Source organism: Glossina fuscipes, unplaced genomic scaffold (assembly GCF_014805625.2).
Source record: "Glossina fuscipes isolate IAEA_lab_2018 unplaced genomic scaffold, Yale_Gfus_2 59, whole genome shotgun sequence".
In the NCBI taxonomy this organism is placed as follows: domain Eukaryota; kingdom Metazoa; phylum Arthropoda; class Insecta; order Diptera; family Glossinidae; genus Glossina; species Glossina fuscipes.
The window spans coordinates 1,183,618-1,199,272 of NW_023998431.1; the positions used below are offsets into that span (position 1 = coordinate 1,183,618).

The 15,655-nt window shown below is 32.1% G+C and overlaps 1 protein-coding gene across 6 annotated transcripts; it reads right to left on the reverse strand.

Moving 5' to 3' along the window:
* Positions 1 to 543: 543 nt before the first annotated feature.
* LOC119637335 (proton channel OtopLc) lies at positions 544 to 13,280 on the reverse strand. 6 transcript variants are annotated; one of them, XM_038033298.1, is made up of 9 exons: positions 5,908 to 9,503; positions 5,724 to 5,820; positions 3,804 to 4,181; positions 3,615 to 3,728; positions 2,899 to 3,116; positions 1,634 to 2,241; positions 1,209 to 1,554; positions 1,039 to 1,137; positions 544 to 975 (listed from the first exon to the last, which is right to left on the reverse strand). In XM_038033298.1, the coding sequence occupies exons 1-9, from the start codon at positions 5,933 to 5,935 to the stop codon at positions 557 to 559; spliced, it is 2,307 nt and encodes a 768-aa protein (XP_037889226.1). In that variant the 5' UTR covers positions 5,936 to 9,503; the 3' UTR covers positions 544 to 556. The 6 variants fall into 6 exon arrangements, with proteins under 6 accessions (XP_037889226.1, XP_037889230.1, XP_037889232.1 ...); XM_038033302.1 differs by lacking the exons at positions 5,724 to 5,820; positions 5,908 to 9,503 and adding an exon at positions 13,097 to 13,280 and having other exon boundaries at positions 3,804 to 4,330; XM_038033304.1 differs by lacking the exons at positions 5,724 to 5,820; positions 5,908 to 9,503 and adding an exon at positions 13,001 to 13,280.
* Positions 13,281 to 15,655: the final 2,375 nt, after the last annotated feature.

Consider the following 15,655-nt stretch of genomic DNA (forward strand, 5'->3'; position numbering starts at 1 on the left):
CAACTTGAAAGAGCCATACAAGAGGCAATGACTGAATTGGATCGTATTTCAGCTTCCTCAACTACGGCAAATATTAATTCGAACAACTCATCCACTACTGGCCATGGTAAGCAAATTCAACCGGCAACATCCTCTACACAAAATTATCATCAAGCTAGTCCGAATCGAGCCAATAAACGTCCTATACCACGGACGGGTGGTTATAATTTAATATCGCAAATACATAAGCCATCCCCAGGAACAAATGTCTCCATATCGGCCACCATACGTTCATCACATAATGATGACAATTATGTGGTGCATTCAAAAACAAAACATATACGTATAGCACCGGCTCCAGCTTCGGGAACTCTAGTAAATTCTTCGACAGCTTATAAATCGCTTATATATATATATATATATATATATATATATGTATGAATGTGTACACAGCCCGAAATATTGGTCTTATAAAGCTATATATTGATTTTATTTATATTTTATAATATCAGCAATTTTTCTAACTGATTCTAACTTTATTCTAATTATAGTGTGGAATGTCTATTGATTACTTTCCTTAATGCGCTTTGGCTTTGTAGGTTATCTTCCATACTTCAAATAAGCAAATTGTTGAATGGAATCTATAAAATATTGCCAACGGCATTGAAACGTGCGTTATAATAGTCCAAGCCCAGATACCAAAAAAGTCCATATGAGTTTCACGGAAAACGGCGCGTCCCTTTATTAATGTATTCATTAGCCATATGGCTATGTTCGCAATCAGTAAGAATGTAATAATTTCGCGACCCGGCTTGCGGCGTATTTGTTTTGATCCTTTGCAGCGACGATGGCTTGCATGTAAAATAAATAAAGTCTGCAAAGAGGTTGAGAGAAGATCGAACACTTCAGCCACAATGCCTTCAATACGATCGGGTACTTCGTGCGATTTAGAAAAGTAACTGCCAAATATACTGAATAATGCATAAAGATAAACACCTAAGAAACAGAAATTTCAGGTAAATATATTTCGATCTCACTTAAGAACGATAGAACATGTACCTGTTTGTGCCACTACCAATAATAAATTATCTAATTCCATAGATTGATGCTCATCTGATGTGCCCTTAACATATCTCAGATCGCGCATTATGAACATGCCTGATCGAAGGCGTGGAAGAGTAAATTGAATTCTCAGAATTTATATAATAATATTTTATTACAATATTTACCTGTTATGACGGCACCAGCACACAATAGATACATGATTGTTTCCCATAAAGTTACTTCTTGTGCGGCTACCAACTCGTAACCGGGTTGTGTATATAAGACAAAATACATAATCATTGCAATAATAGTCATTACTATGATTAATATACCAAAGAATAGACCTTTGTGCGACTGGGAACAGTCGACCGAAAAATGATGGGCTGGCTTCTGATGTACTGGCTTAATAGAATTTTTTCGCGAACGATCTATATCAGGTATGGATTTAACTGTTTTCCACATTTCATACAAAATAACGGCACAAATCAATGAATATTCGATAGTACAGGGAAACAGAAATGGCGACAGCTTCTACGAGAAAAGTAAAAATATATTAGTTTAATAAAAAAAGGAAAACAAACTTAAGTGTATAAGTAAAAGATATACGAACTTGTACTAAAGCCCCCATAATAGTAGTACGCGAACAACCATGATTACTTTCCGTAAGCAAATCGTTATGCCCTGTGTTAAAACTTTGTAAAATATGCTCTACTGCCGCTGCCGCTGCCGTCAAGTTCGAGCTATGAATTTCACTTTTTGTATGCAACGTGGAAGCAGAATCGAGTGTTAGATTAGCACCTACGGGGACCGAAGGAGCATTGTGACCATACTTATCCGCATGGGCATCATGATGGGCAATATGAAAGATTTCGTGTTTGGTTTCTTCTACCAACACATATAACCATTCACAGAGATTTGTGGCTACCATATGCATTAGGCCGAAACGCGAGAAAACCTTGTGACGCGCCATATCCATGTAGGTAGTATTCAGAAAAATGAATTGAATCTGTACGATGCATAAGAGCATACGACATATAGGTGTAACAGCCACAAACAAATCGTGACAACCAGATTGTCCATTCAGCTCAAAGAATTGGCCGAATTCCAGACCCGAGTAGACCATAGTACCGATGGCAAATGCAATCGCACCAACTCTTAAATAAAAGCTACCGAAATGCGTGACTTTGTGCTTTAAGAGAACACCGCTACTTGTTTCGTCTGAAAATTGAGGAGTTTATGCGACATTAACAGTCGGCCTTGCAAACGCACAAATTATAGCATAGATTGCCTAAATAGTATTGAGCATTTAGAAATCAAAGTAATTTCATGGGATAATAAACTAATAACTTTTTTGTTTATCTCCATGTTAACACTGTACTCCTGTTACTGTCCTGAATGAGCATTCTATTGACCCAGTCCTGCAAAGTAGATGAGTAATAAATTGATTTTTCAGATCTCTTTCAAGGCTCACAACATCGGAATATACGGAATTTTATGGACCCGGAAAGAAATCTAATATTAATGAATTTCTCAAGCATTGAAATTCTTTCAATGTTTTGACGAGTTTTTAATGATAGGGACGGTCTGGGTGAGGCCTGTGTTGCATATCGACCATCATTATCATAGCGGAACCCAAGGGACCTATTTTCTCGTTGCCATTTTTTCTCTTTTCCTAATGAGAACGTGAATAATTTTCCAATGCCTTAAGAAGACTAAGTTACGCTCCAGGGAAAGAAATTCTGCATATCATTTATCTTAAAAGGTTAACCGGTCATATGAAATTCAGCTTAATTCGCTGATTAATTTATCTAATTTAACGTTTTGTATATAAACTATAATACGCTCAATACTTTTTGGCCATTATCTGATACTTACGATAATGTTTAAGGGCATTAAACAGAGTGCGATTGCGAAAAGCGGAGATATATAGAAACATAACGAAAGCTATGCTTAACGAATATAAATAAACATAGAAGCCTTGATATACATAAATGGGTATCTGATCGGATATAATTTCAGTGATTGGCAAACAAACACCTAATAGTACCAAAAGTTTGCAATAAGTAGCAGATAAAGCGGTACTGACGGCATCACTGCAGAATAAAAAAACAAAATTCATTAAAAAGAAAAAAAAAAAAATAATGCATATTTAATAAATTATAATGAATTATTGAAGATTAGTATTTTGTGATATAATTCTACATTCAAGTTGATAGTCACATTTGTCTATTTGTTAAAACAATGAAGAGATTTGTAATGTAATTGCGTCTTCGTTAATCTTTGTTGTTGTCATTAAATCTTTCGTAACCACATATAGTAAAAGTTCATTATTATATTTCGCTGTAATTAGTTTTATAACAAAATTTATGGAGTTATATCGTTTATACTGCCATGAATCTCTCAGCGTACATAGGATATTATTTTATCAAATATTAGATTAAAAGCTAAAACCTTTTTCAATAGTGAAACAATAAATTCCGTGTAGGAAAACTCGAAACTGATATATAAATATATCATATATAATTGATATGATAAGATCCATCGGATGACATTGATTAAATGGAAAAAGTTAGCTTTGATTCTTTACTTACTTGCCCTGACGTCGATTTTTCTCTTTTGATTGTTTTGCGTGGAAACCTTTCGCTCCGCCATCGCTCTGTCCATTTATAGTTATTGTACTACCAGCTGCTGTGCCATTCAAAGTACTGGTGTAGCATATGGAAGAAGAATACAATGAATTTATTATTATTTTGATGTATTTATTATAAACAATTGTTTACCTATTACCGCCTCGACTATTGCGCGGATATTTTAAAATATTTTTATTGCTTAAAATTTCCTGTAATAATACTGATGGTCGGTGTGTTACTTGTATTGTTGCTTGAGGCATTAAGGAATCATTACGAAGCAAGTGTACCGATGTGCTAGGTACCAGAGCTTGACTCATGTTGATTGCTTCAATTGTTTCCAAATTTGTTTGTGAGTTGCGCGTATGATCGCAAGAATCATAATTAGTTTTGGCATAACGTATACGTACTGGTGCCGGTGAAGCCGGCGGTGATAGCGAGGCGGGGGAGGGTGGGAAACGAGAAACCGAAGCCGACTTTGGTCGCTTAACGGTCGTAACATAATCGTCTTCATCGTTTGATATCTGCGTACTGAGATCAAGATTGAGAAAAGTGCAATAAACATAATTAAATCGATTAGTTCGAAATTGCATATAAGATCTCGCAAATCTTTTCAGAATCGGAGATGAGAGGACCGCGTAATTTTCAAATGGATTTAATAAATATTTGATACGAATTTTCTTTTCGATTTTATGTTGTCACGTTTTTTTTCAAAAAAAAAATATATTGAATTATTCTCACAATTTTAATTTCTTTATATGATCGCTTCATTTTATTATTATTGTTATTGAGAGGGTGTTGATGGCAAATGGTTCACGTTCCCTTTTACATTTAGCCTGTGATATGAATACGAGCGTATATTTTACAAACTTAACTTATTAGAATCTTCACGGGTGAGACAAATAAATCGATGAAACGGCAGGTGCACCAGACTGATGGATATCACTAAAACATTTCAGAACCTCTGGCATTTATTGCCAACGATAAAAGATGCATTCAAGCTTAAAATGGTCTGTCAAGAATAACAAAAATCACACATATATGTGAGTGTATGTGTGTATGTATATACACACTCATATCTTAATCTACTAATACGAGCTCTTAATTTGGAGAGCGATCTAATTCGATTCTCACAAAGTATACCAAGGCAGCTATTTTAAGGTTTATGTGCCTTCGTCCTGTTTTTTTGTACTTTATTCAGTGCATGTATGTAATGTAATATACTTCAAGAAAAAAAAAAAAAAAAAAAAAAAAAAAAAAAAAAAAAAAAAAAAAAACCTTGTATGCACCCTCAACACTTTTCGCACACGATAGATATGTTCCAAAAATACATGCGACATATGTTAAATTGAAAAAATCGTATGAGATGAAAAAACTGCAAATATTTTCCCTAAACCATGCAACAAAAGCGATAATGAAGTCTTTATTACATTTTTATGAAACAAAAACCATTCATTTCCATTAAAAAAAAGAAAAAAATTAAAAATTAGCGTACATGCGTCTTAGAATATGTGAAAATGTCTATAACGGAGAAGGCGGAAGAGCGGACGTAGTAGTACTTTTCCGGGGATACCATAAATGCGGATATTTGAAATCTGAAGTGAGATTTATGCGAAATTTCCATACAACAAAACACTAACGATTGAATTTTTGATATATATATATATATACCGGTACCAATATGAAGTGTATACAACGGAATATTATCAAAATTTAACATAAATCGGATGATGGGAGAATAATTTTCGACAAGATTGATTTAACACGAGCCGCGATGGCAGGTAACACGCAACTTAGTGAGCTTTGCGTTAAAAGCCTGATTGAATAAAAATTCGAAATTCTTGGCCCGACAACATGCCGATTTAGTGTATACTAATTGAGGAAATGAAAAACAAATTCAAATCGCATAAAGACTAGTTTTTAATATTTTACTCATTTATTTAATTGTTTAATTCTGCAAATAATTATATAATAAAAATAGACGTCGCGTAGAATAACTCTTATGTGTTATGGAAAATTGAATATAATATGTTAAATAATTATGTGTAAGTAAATAAAATTAATAATACATACATAACTCTTTTTAATACATGTCTCTTAGTACGAAAATTTTCATTGAAATTTATTGAACGAAACAATTGGCGAACACTGGATTTATAATTCTTCAATTCTTCAATTCTTCAAAATAAATGACAAAAAGAAAACAAATTATATTCGCAACATATGTACCTGTTGTTTGACCTTTTCTCATACATACGTACGTATGTGTAGACCATTGCACACATTCACTTAAAAAACCCGAAATTATATATGCGTCTGCTTTGCAATAACATTTGAACAATTGAGAGACCGCGATGCCATATCAAAGAATTATTCACAGAATTATTGCAAGTTATGAAAATGAAAGAGTAACTTGCGAAATGGCTGCTAATTAATCGCGTTATCACTGCTATTGAAAACAGATACACAAAAAGTGCCTAAGATTCAACTAATCTCAACTTTGAACGAATTGTTCGAACATCTTAATATTTAGTTATCTCTGGTATAATAGTGCATAATATACTGTAGAAATGCATACGTAGGAGAGAATGTAAATATTAAAATTTTATAATCAAATAGTATGATAATGAAGAGTACAAGTGTAAGCGTGTAAGGTGGAAGAGTATCAGATTACGTAAGAAGGAACGGTAGAGGTGCAGTCTACTGATGATGAATCGAGCATATAATAAACTAACTGAAAAGTGGCTGCAAGGTCGTCCATAGTGCGGTAAAAACACGATGTAAATGAAACTTCGATGAAGTTCTCTTGTTAAAAACATTTTATGTGTAAGAAAAATTAGGAGGTATCGTGAAGTTATTAAATCGTATGCAAGGCCATGGAAAGTAATTTTCATAAGTGAAGATGTCATAGCAACGGTAAGTAAGGATCTTCTCGAGAAAACTTATGGTGTGAATGAATGAACTGAGGAATGAACATCGATGTAATTTGTACTTAATATTATTTTAATTAAAATTATTTCAAGTCTTTTAATCTAAAATGTGAAGACCATTCGCAACTTTAGTTCATATTTATAAAGGGAAGTCCAGTGTTAGGTACGAAATATTAAATTATGATTTAGCCGAGATACGGAACCAAAACTTATAACAAATATTTCGAACGAACATTTAAGCGCCTAATCTAGACAAAGTACTAATTGGCCTACTGATGAACTGACGATTGTTGTTCGTGAGTTTCGCTACCCTATAATAGACAGTTATTGTCGTTTCCGCAAACATCATTGTATCATTATGTTCGACTAATCCATTGAACTACTTTTAATGCTTTTTTTTCCATTTTGTGTGAAAGCCTGACGTATACGTAATGTGTAATAAAATGTGGATGGTTTATTGGAATGTGTGTATGTGTGTGCGTTCGCTTTCTTTGCAAGTATAAAATTGATGCATTTTAAACTGATTAGATAAGGGTAATATTTACATTTAGTAGATAAGGGTAATATTTACATCTATATCCATATCCACACGCATCCGTACAAGTAGTTATTAGTAGTCAAAGCAGTGATTAGTAAACGGTTGCTTTAGTTTGGTACTTAAAGGTGATACATATAACACAAACATGTTAAGAAATTAAGACTTAAATGAATATGGGTACCAGACGAGTGCGCAAATATATATATATATATATATATTCATTAAAGGGCGGCTTATTAGAAATTGTTACATAATTGAAATGAAAAGGAGTCTATTGTCTGTCATATATAACTGAAATGTTTGTTTTACATAAGCGAAAGGTGCGATTTTGCTAAATATTGCTTTAGATTGTAGCATAGTGTTTCTCAAAAAGGTGTCCCTCATCGTTACCCAATTCGAACCGTTTCTCTCTTTGTTCACAAAAGTCAAGTCACTGATCAACTATTTATTTTCGCTCATTTTTTCGCTCATAATTTGTTGCTCATAAACTTAAACTTTGTTCTAAAAAGCATTTAAACAATTTTAGCTTTATTTGCGGATATTTCGCAATAAGAGTGAAAGCCCACAGATCGAACTGTGTATCTTCACTGAAATTTACTGCTTCATTTTTGTAGTACAAGCAGTATGTTGTTCAGTTTGCTCTTTCTTTTATATTTAGTTAATGTTCACTGCATGTATAGGTAACGTGACGGTGCGGAAGCAGGTAGATTATGGAAGGAGGAAAGGCCGAATGGGTACATTTGTGTACATTTGACAGCGAAAGTGGAAACATTTGGAATGGCGGGAAAGTTTACTAATGAGATGAAAAAACTCTAATAAACGCCAGTAGATGACTTTAAAGTTGAGCAGTACGACTAGAGAGTGAGAAGTCGCGATAGTACGTTATAAGGTTTATGGCACACTTTATCAAAAGTGTGCAAGAACGCCAAGAAAGCCAAGCAGTCCCGTCATATAACTTGGTTAGTGAATAATTCTCTTCAATCTCCGTAGAACATTTAGAAGGGAGCTATCTAAGCCTATGGAGCATGGAGCATAGCCGCTACTCAAGTGTGTCTAAAGAGTTGGGCAGACATTCCTCACCCATAAGCATCTAAATTCTTTGCTGTACGCGGTCAAGGGTCGATAGGCAAGATTTGCAATTGCATTCCCGATCCGAATTGTTGCATAAAAATTTTGTCCGCCTTTTTTTTTTTCTTTTATAAGTTGAGACTACTTTGTGGTATAAAGATGTATTACGTTTGTGCTGGTGTATGCAACATTCAGAAGCGTTCAGAAGAATGGACCTATCGTTTATTATACGGATCGCTTCAGATCATTTCATAATCAATTTCTAGATCGATTGAAGGTTCTCTGCCCGTTTGATATACAGTCTTGTATTCCTTTGTTCAATCTAAAGACCGCAATTTTTGAGATATTTTGGCGCAAGGAAATAGATCGGATTGAACTATGTTCTCAACCAAGTGTCACAATAAGGTATTATTTTGAAATGTCCTAACATGAATAATTGTGGGGTCGTGTGGGATATTTAATGATGGGCTGCGGTCCACTGTAGTGTTTTTATTTACTTAATAATGATTCGTAAAATGTTGCTCCAGTAAAAAAAAAAAATTTGAGATTCAATTTTCGCTTAAATTTTGGGAATAATTCGGAGCCATTATATCATTTTTTTCTTCGATTTTAGAGTACTATCTTTGATATCTATGCACATCGGTTGATGGACGACTTGTAAGTATTTTTATAAATGTGTGGCATTTTTTTTTGATTTTTCCTATGTTTGTAAAGCCATGATTTCTGAATACCAAGACGTCATAAAATGCATTATTGCGGATCTGTGCGTACGATTAGAAAACAATCGATTAATCGAGGAAATATTTGGAAAAAGTCCAATCAATATTGAAAAACACCTTGCCAGAGCCGTTGAAAAATCAAAGTCCTTTGACAATCGACAGTCTTCATTGACTATCGCGATACCCTGCATTAGAACATTTAGTGAGGAATATTATCTGAGTGTTATGATCGCAGTGAAGGCGATAAAATTTTGAAATTTTGAAGTATAAGTAAATTGTGTTCATTTTATAAACAAATTCAACTTGTTTTTTTAATGGCATTAATGTTTTATGTCCTAAATTTTTGGTCCTGTAACTTCGATAATATTACTAATAGGATTAAGTCGCTTATTGAAATGGGAGATTCAATGCACATGGCCGTCACATTTAAATCATTTTCTTGACAATTCGATCTACTCTAAATCTACCGAGTGATATGTGTTTAATTTTTAAATGTTCTGTAAAATTCCTTATGGTTATTGACATAATTCTGGCTATAATATTAATAAATTGCATGACTTTTTACATACATTTATTTATATGTATTTATATTTTCGTATTCATATTTTATTAAATATTTATATAAACATTTCAATTTGCAGAAAATTATCACTTTTTATACTCATTAGCACATGAGAAGTTATATTAGCTTTATATGTTACGGGGGAAGGCTGTCATTGTATACGCACGAGTAAAATTAGATTGATTAGCGTGAAATTTTAAATTAATTTGCATTCGATTTGTATACCACCTGATCATTATCAGTCTGTCCATTAAGTTTCTCTCTCAATTTATACATCAGATCACACGTTCATTAGTCGGCGATTCGTCTGTCCGTTTATCATCTATATATTGATTGATTCTGTGTTTTCTTAGTCCTATGCTTATCCGATATTTATCGGATTTTCTTCTTCTTCTTTGCTTGTTTTTTTTTTTTCCACATATGGATCTATTCGTACACTTTGTTCTTTCTTTATGTTTGTCTGTCCGCTCAGTTGTCTCTTTGTCTGCCATGTTTATCCGCCCAATTTTATATAGAAAACGAAGCGATTCCATATTGACTTGTACCGGATCGACAATAATTTGTCTTATTTTACAAAAGCATACATACGCCAACACATCCACACACATTATATATACGCATATATATATATATATATATATATATTTATGGCTACATATAAATGCGTGTCTACCGGTAATAATTACCCCAGTAAATATATATATGTTAGTGTGTGCTTATGTTGATCTCGTTAATTTTTGTTATTTCATTGCCTTAACAGATGACGTTGCTTTATTTTTATTAAACGACTAGTGTGTGATGTCATTATTTTAAATCACGTTTTATTTTATGAATTTTTATTTACAATTAATTTTTACTTTTATTTGTTTATTTATTTTTTTTCTTTTTTTTTCTTTTTAAGATTATCGGATAGATAACCGAAACACTGTCAATCTGGTTAATTGATTTTAAATGAACCATAAAGATATTAATATAAATATGCTTTGGCATTATAGTGTTATTGATAATGTTTTGCATTTTAATCGATTGAGTCGTTTAACGTTGATATATATATATATATATATATATATATATATATATACATTTTATATACACATTTTAGAGATAATCATCTCACTTAAAAGTTTAAACATTTCAATGAAAATATATAAATATAATATTTTAATTTAACAATAATTGCAATTAACAAAAATCAAATAACTATATTATTATTAACAATCAGTTCATCATGTTATTGTATACATGTGGATTCACAATTGGATTCAATTACATTTGAAAGGTATTTTGCATAGATCCATTACATTTTCATATTTACAGTTATTTTTCAAGTTGCTTTACGTATATCTCAAATTTGCTCAAATTGCGGTCGTTGCACGCGCCTCAACTGCTATAATGAACAATTAAAAATTTTTATTGAAAAATTTAAAATTGTCAGTATATCATACACATTGCAATCATTACCGTGCCAGTAAATTGCCGAAGTGAACGGATCTCAAAAGAATATAGTAATTGTTACGCGTGATTAATTTTGAAAACTTGAATTTATCGATTACGCATTGTTTACACTTGTTAGGGGCATTTTCTTATTCTTTTCGGAGAAGAAATTGAAAGCACATTTCGTATTTTTCGGATGTGATTGATTTCAACAAAAACGCTCAATTTGTCATATAATTGTGTAAGGAGTTAAAAGGTTGGAAATTAAATTTGAAGTCTTCCCTGCGGAGAATTTGTTTTTGTTTTCTACTCATCATCGAGGGATGTGGGAAAACGTTTGCAACGTCCAGAAGGAAGCTTCAGGAAGCTTTCACAAGTTTTATATATATAACCTTGGTCAGAATTAAATGCTGCAGCTATGTAAGCATGTGCATCATCTATACGTTTATGCAATATCTGTTGTAGACAGTCGCTTGGGTGCAAAAATGAAATTATCAATTCATGCGGGTTCGCATTGAAGTTGGGCCAAATCGATCTAAGGACACGACTACGGGACGATATAAACTGACACCATCTCTGTTTATCAAAAGATATATACAAAAGTCGATTTTGTGCTCATTACTCATGAACCACTGCAGATAAATCTATAAAAATTGAAATGTATATTCATTGGACAACGCCTTGGTAGTGTCTCCATAGCCATGCCTACTCAATTCTATAGTATAACATAAATTTATTTTTTTTTTGTTCAATACCTTTGTAATGCGAAAAGAGTAAGAAGAAGAAAAAAGCTTCAAAAATCCCATAAAGTACACAAATTCTTGGCCAGCTTCAAATCTTGAATGCCTGAACCTGAACATGTCCGCCTGTGTCTGTTTGCCTAACTTTTAAGCATTCATGGTAAATATTCTCCCGTTAGCGAAACTGAAGATATCGCCTATAAATTTGCAAACGAATTTGGGAAGGACATGCCTGCAACGCCCATATGCCTCTACGAAAATACTTTAATTTTGAAGACAAAAGAAATCACAACTGCGCCCGCTTCATATTATAGAGTTTGAGAATTCGTTTCTTTTCTTCCTTTGTTTTGGGGTAAACGGTGTTGGGTATAAAAGATTCGGTTCATTCTCGCGCTCGCAAAAATGTAAAAGAACTTGAAAGTGACCCAAACTGGTCAAAAGGAACGGCCACAATGCCCACACGTCTGTGCGACAAAAATTGTGAAAATTTTTATTTTTCATGTTTTTTCTCGTTACTCATAAAGTACAACACATACACCATATATTATTATTATTATTATTGTTAATTTCGCCACAGAAATAAATTCTAAGACTAAACTGTTAAAAGCACTAGCATCTAAGGCTATCGGCTTTTATTAAAAACTCTACCGCACTTGAGATTCGAACCCACGACCATTGACTTGCTAGTCGAGATTCCTCCCCTTCGGCTACTCAGGCGGATACATCATATAAATTTCTACTTTTATTCTGAAAATGGAAAAAATCCGCCGCGTCCATAGACTATTAATATAGCGGATGAAAATTTAGTTCCTTTACTTTTTTTTATCCTTTTTTAGGATCACGGTGATAGCTATACACGATACGATCGAGCACGATCGAGTATGATTTTTTTTATTTGTTTTTTTTCGTTAAAATTAGAAAATAAAAATAAAAATAAGAATTAGACAATTTTTTTTTTTACAATTTGTAGGAAATTTATTTGCAATGATTTTGATTGTTTTGAAACTTATCATTTTATTACTATCACTTCAAGGAAAAGTCCTTGCATTTGCAATCAAAGTTTTGTTTTGTTACTTCTCGTTTCAATCGATTCAATCGATTCGATTACAATTTAATAGACACATGCGTTTTCAATGTAATCACAAGTTCAGTTATTTATTTATTTATTTTGGTTAATACATGTTTTATATATTTTTATTTATTATTAAAAACATTAAGAGAAGAAAAAAAAATTATTTTAATTAATCATATAAGTCATAATAATTAATTTGCTGTATTGTAATAATGAATGCGTTTTTTTTCACATTTTTTTTTTTCTATTACTTGCACACAGAAATATTCACGTTTTATTGAATTTACCTGAAGGTTACGTTAGGCATATTGTTTGATTGTTGTTGGAGGTAAAATTAAAAAAAAAAAAAAAAAATGAGAAAAGATAATTTATTGTTTATTTACAAAGATATTATTTTTCCATATTTGCCTAAATACAAACGAAACCAAGTAATTTGTTTTTATTTGAATTTTTATTTATTTATTTATTTATTTATTTATTTATTTTTTTTTTGAATATTTATAATTTAGTAAAGTGTCTTATGAACTTTATCCGCCTGCTCTTTATGCTTTGTGCAGTGCGACTCAGTCAAATAGTCGGAGTATTTTAAACTGAATAAATGTTAAAACAGACGTTGATATTTACCCAAGACGTCAATTGTTTAATTCATTTTTACTCTTTTTCAGCTTTCATTTCATTCAAATACTGGTGCTGTGTTTGGTGATCTTATCAACGTTCTAAATACAGATATTAAATGTGAATGAAACAAGTTCTCATACTCTAACTGTCATTGCTGACAATTATTGCAAGGTGTGTAAATGCCTCTGTGCGGAGAAGAACTTCACACCACTATACTATTATCAGAGAATTTACGGTAGAAGGTACGGCATATTAAACAAGTGCTCGACAGCGCTTGATTATCTATAAACTTTAATATTTATGATCGTTAATATTAAATAAATAAAACATTATAATATTTTTATTATGTTGTTGTATATTGTTGTGTGAAGAATGCTTTGAAAACCGTTTGAAAGTACATTTCATTTAAGGCCTTTTATATATGTGCCTTATGCTCTTATATTCCTAAACTTTTATACACTCTTATAACTTTATTCTCTTTTTATCACTCTTATACTATTATACTATTTCCTTATATTTCCTTATATGCTTACTTACACTCTTATAGACTTGTATTTTTTTATTATAACATACTCCTATACTTTTATACCCGTTTAGTCTTGTATCCTTGGACTCGTATACTTGTATAGAGATTTAATATATCCTTATACTCTTATAGTTTTATACCGTTACACTTATGCGCGCTTATGCTTTCATTTTATTGTACCCATGTGCTCATACAATACTATTATCTCTTATACTCTTATACTCTATATTATATGCTATATTCATACTTTACATCTTGACATTTACTATTCTTCTACTTTTATATTCTTCTACTTTTATACTTGTATATTTTCATATTCTTGTATTCTTATAATTTTTATACTCTTTTATACGCTTCCTCTTTTATATTCTTATACCTTTATAGTATTATATTCTTATGCTCTGACACTTTTATATGACTATTCCTTTAAACATCTTCACATTTGTACCCTTACAATCTTCAATAAACTTATACTCTTGCGATCTTGCATTCCTATATATATGCCATTGTGCTTATCTAATCCCATATTCTTATATTCTTATACTTTTAAGAATTAAAAATCAATCAACTGCTTCTTATTTTGCTATGATCACGCATGCACGATCCGTACGACGATTGTTCTTTCTTTTTTGACAATGACGATAGAGGAAATTTATGTTTCTTAACCATTTTTCGAAATATGGAGTTGTTTGTTTCTCTACGTTAGCTTTCTATACCTTTAAATGTGCATACATATATATTGATTTCCTCGGTCTATATGAGAAGTTTAGCGATAACACCTAGTTGAGTCAGCAAATGTATGCAGTAGTGTACGCTCAGCTCCTTTGTTATATCGTCACATAAGAAAAATTCATTTACATTGTAACCAAAAATTTAATCGATCGTTGCAGGCGAAGCTGTCCAACGGGCAATTCATAATTTAATTGCCTTTCTATGCACCTAAGCTATTACCCAGTTGCAATCTTAAATTTCAAGGAAAAAAGCAATGCAATTACATTGCACTGTAAAATTTGTATATGAACATGATTTAGAATTAAAATATGGTTTCAGAACAATTTCAAGCACTTAAAAATTTTGCCTATTTATAAAAAAAAAAAAAAAAAAAACAAAACAAACATTTTTCAAAGCTAATATACTTCCAATAAACAATACTTCACTAACATGTTATTGTACTTAACGGCTAGTCATACAAATTTAGCGAATTCTAATTACTTTAAATTTTCTCATTCAATTTCTATAAACTTCTCATGCATATACGGATATGTAAATGCATCAGCATGCTTCACAATTTATAGTAAATTTTTGGTTTCAGTTTTTAAGGCCCCTACATTCATTCGATTTATTCATTTATAATGCTTGGGAATGCATTTTTGAAATCCACACCATCATCTGTCTGTGTGCAGTTAGTTCAGCTATCGGCATTTGCGCGCATCTGTCTCTTGCTTCCGGCTAACATATTTTCCAGTTAAGCCCCCCGATAAACATGGCGAAATACCCATAAAAGTTAAGAAATAAAACTATTCCTCAAAGAAAACATACATATACACCAACTATCCTTGTGTTATTATTGAACTTAACTTGATAATAGAAAGGAAGAGATATTTATGACTTGAGAGGTTTTGCCGATTCATGTCTTAAGCTCGAAATCTTGACTTAAACATATCTAGCTCACAGGATCCCCAGCTGGCAAACTTAATGAACACTTTGTGCACTCGCTTTTATAGTAAAAGCAGTTAGCCGTAAAATAATCTTTGAACCACCCTAGTGTACATATAAACTTTTTAATTGACTGGCAGAC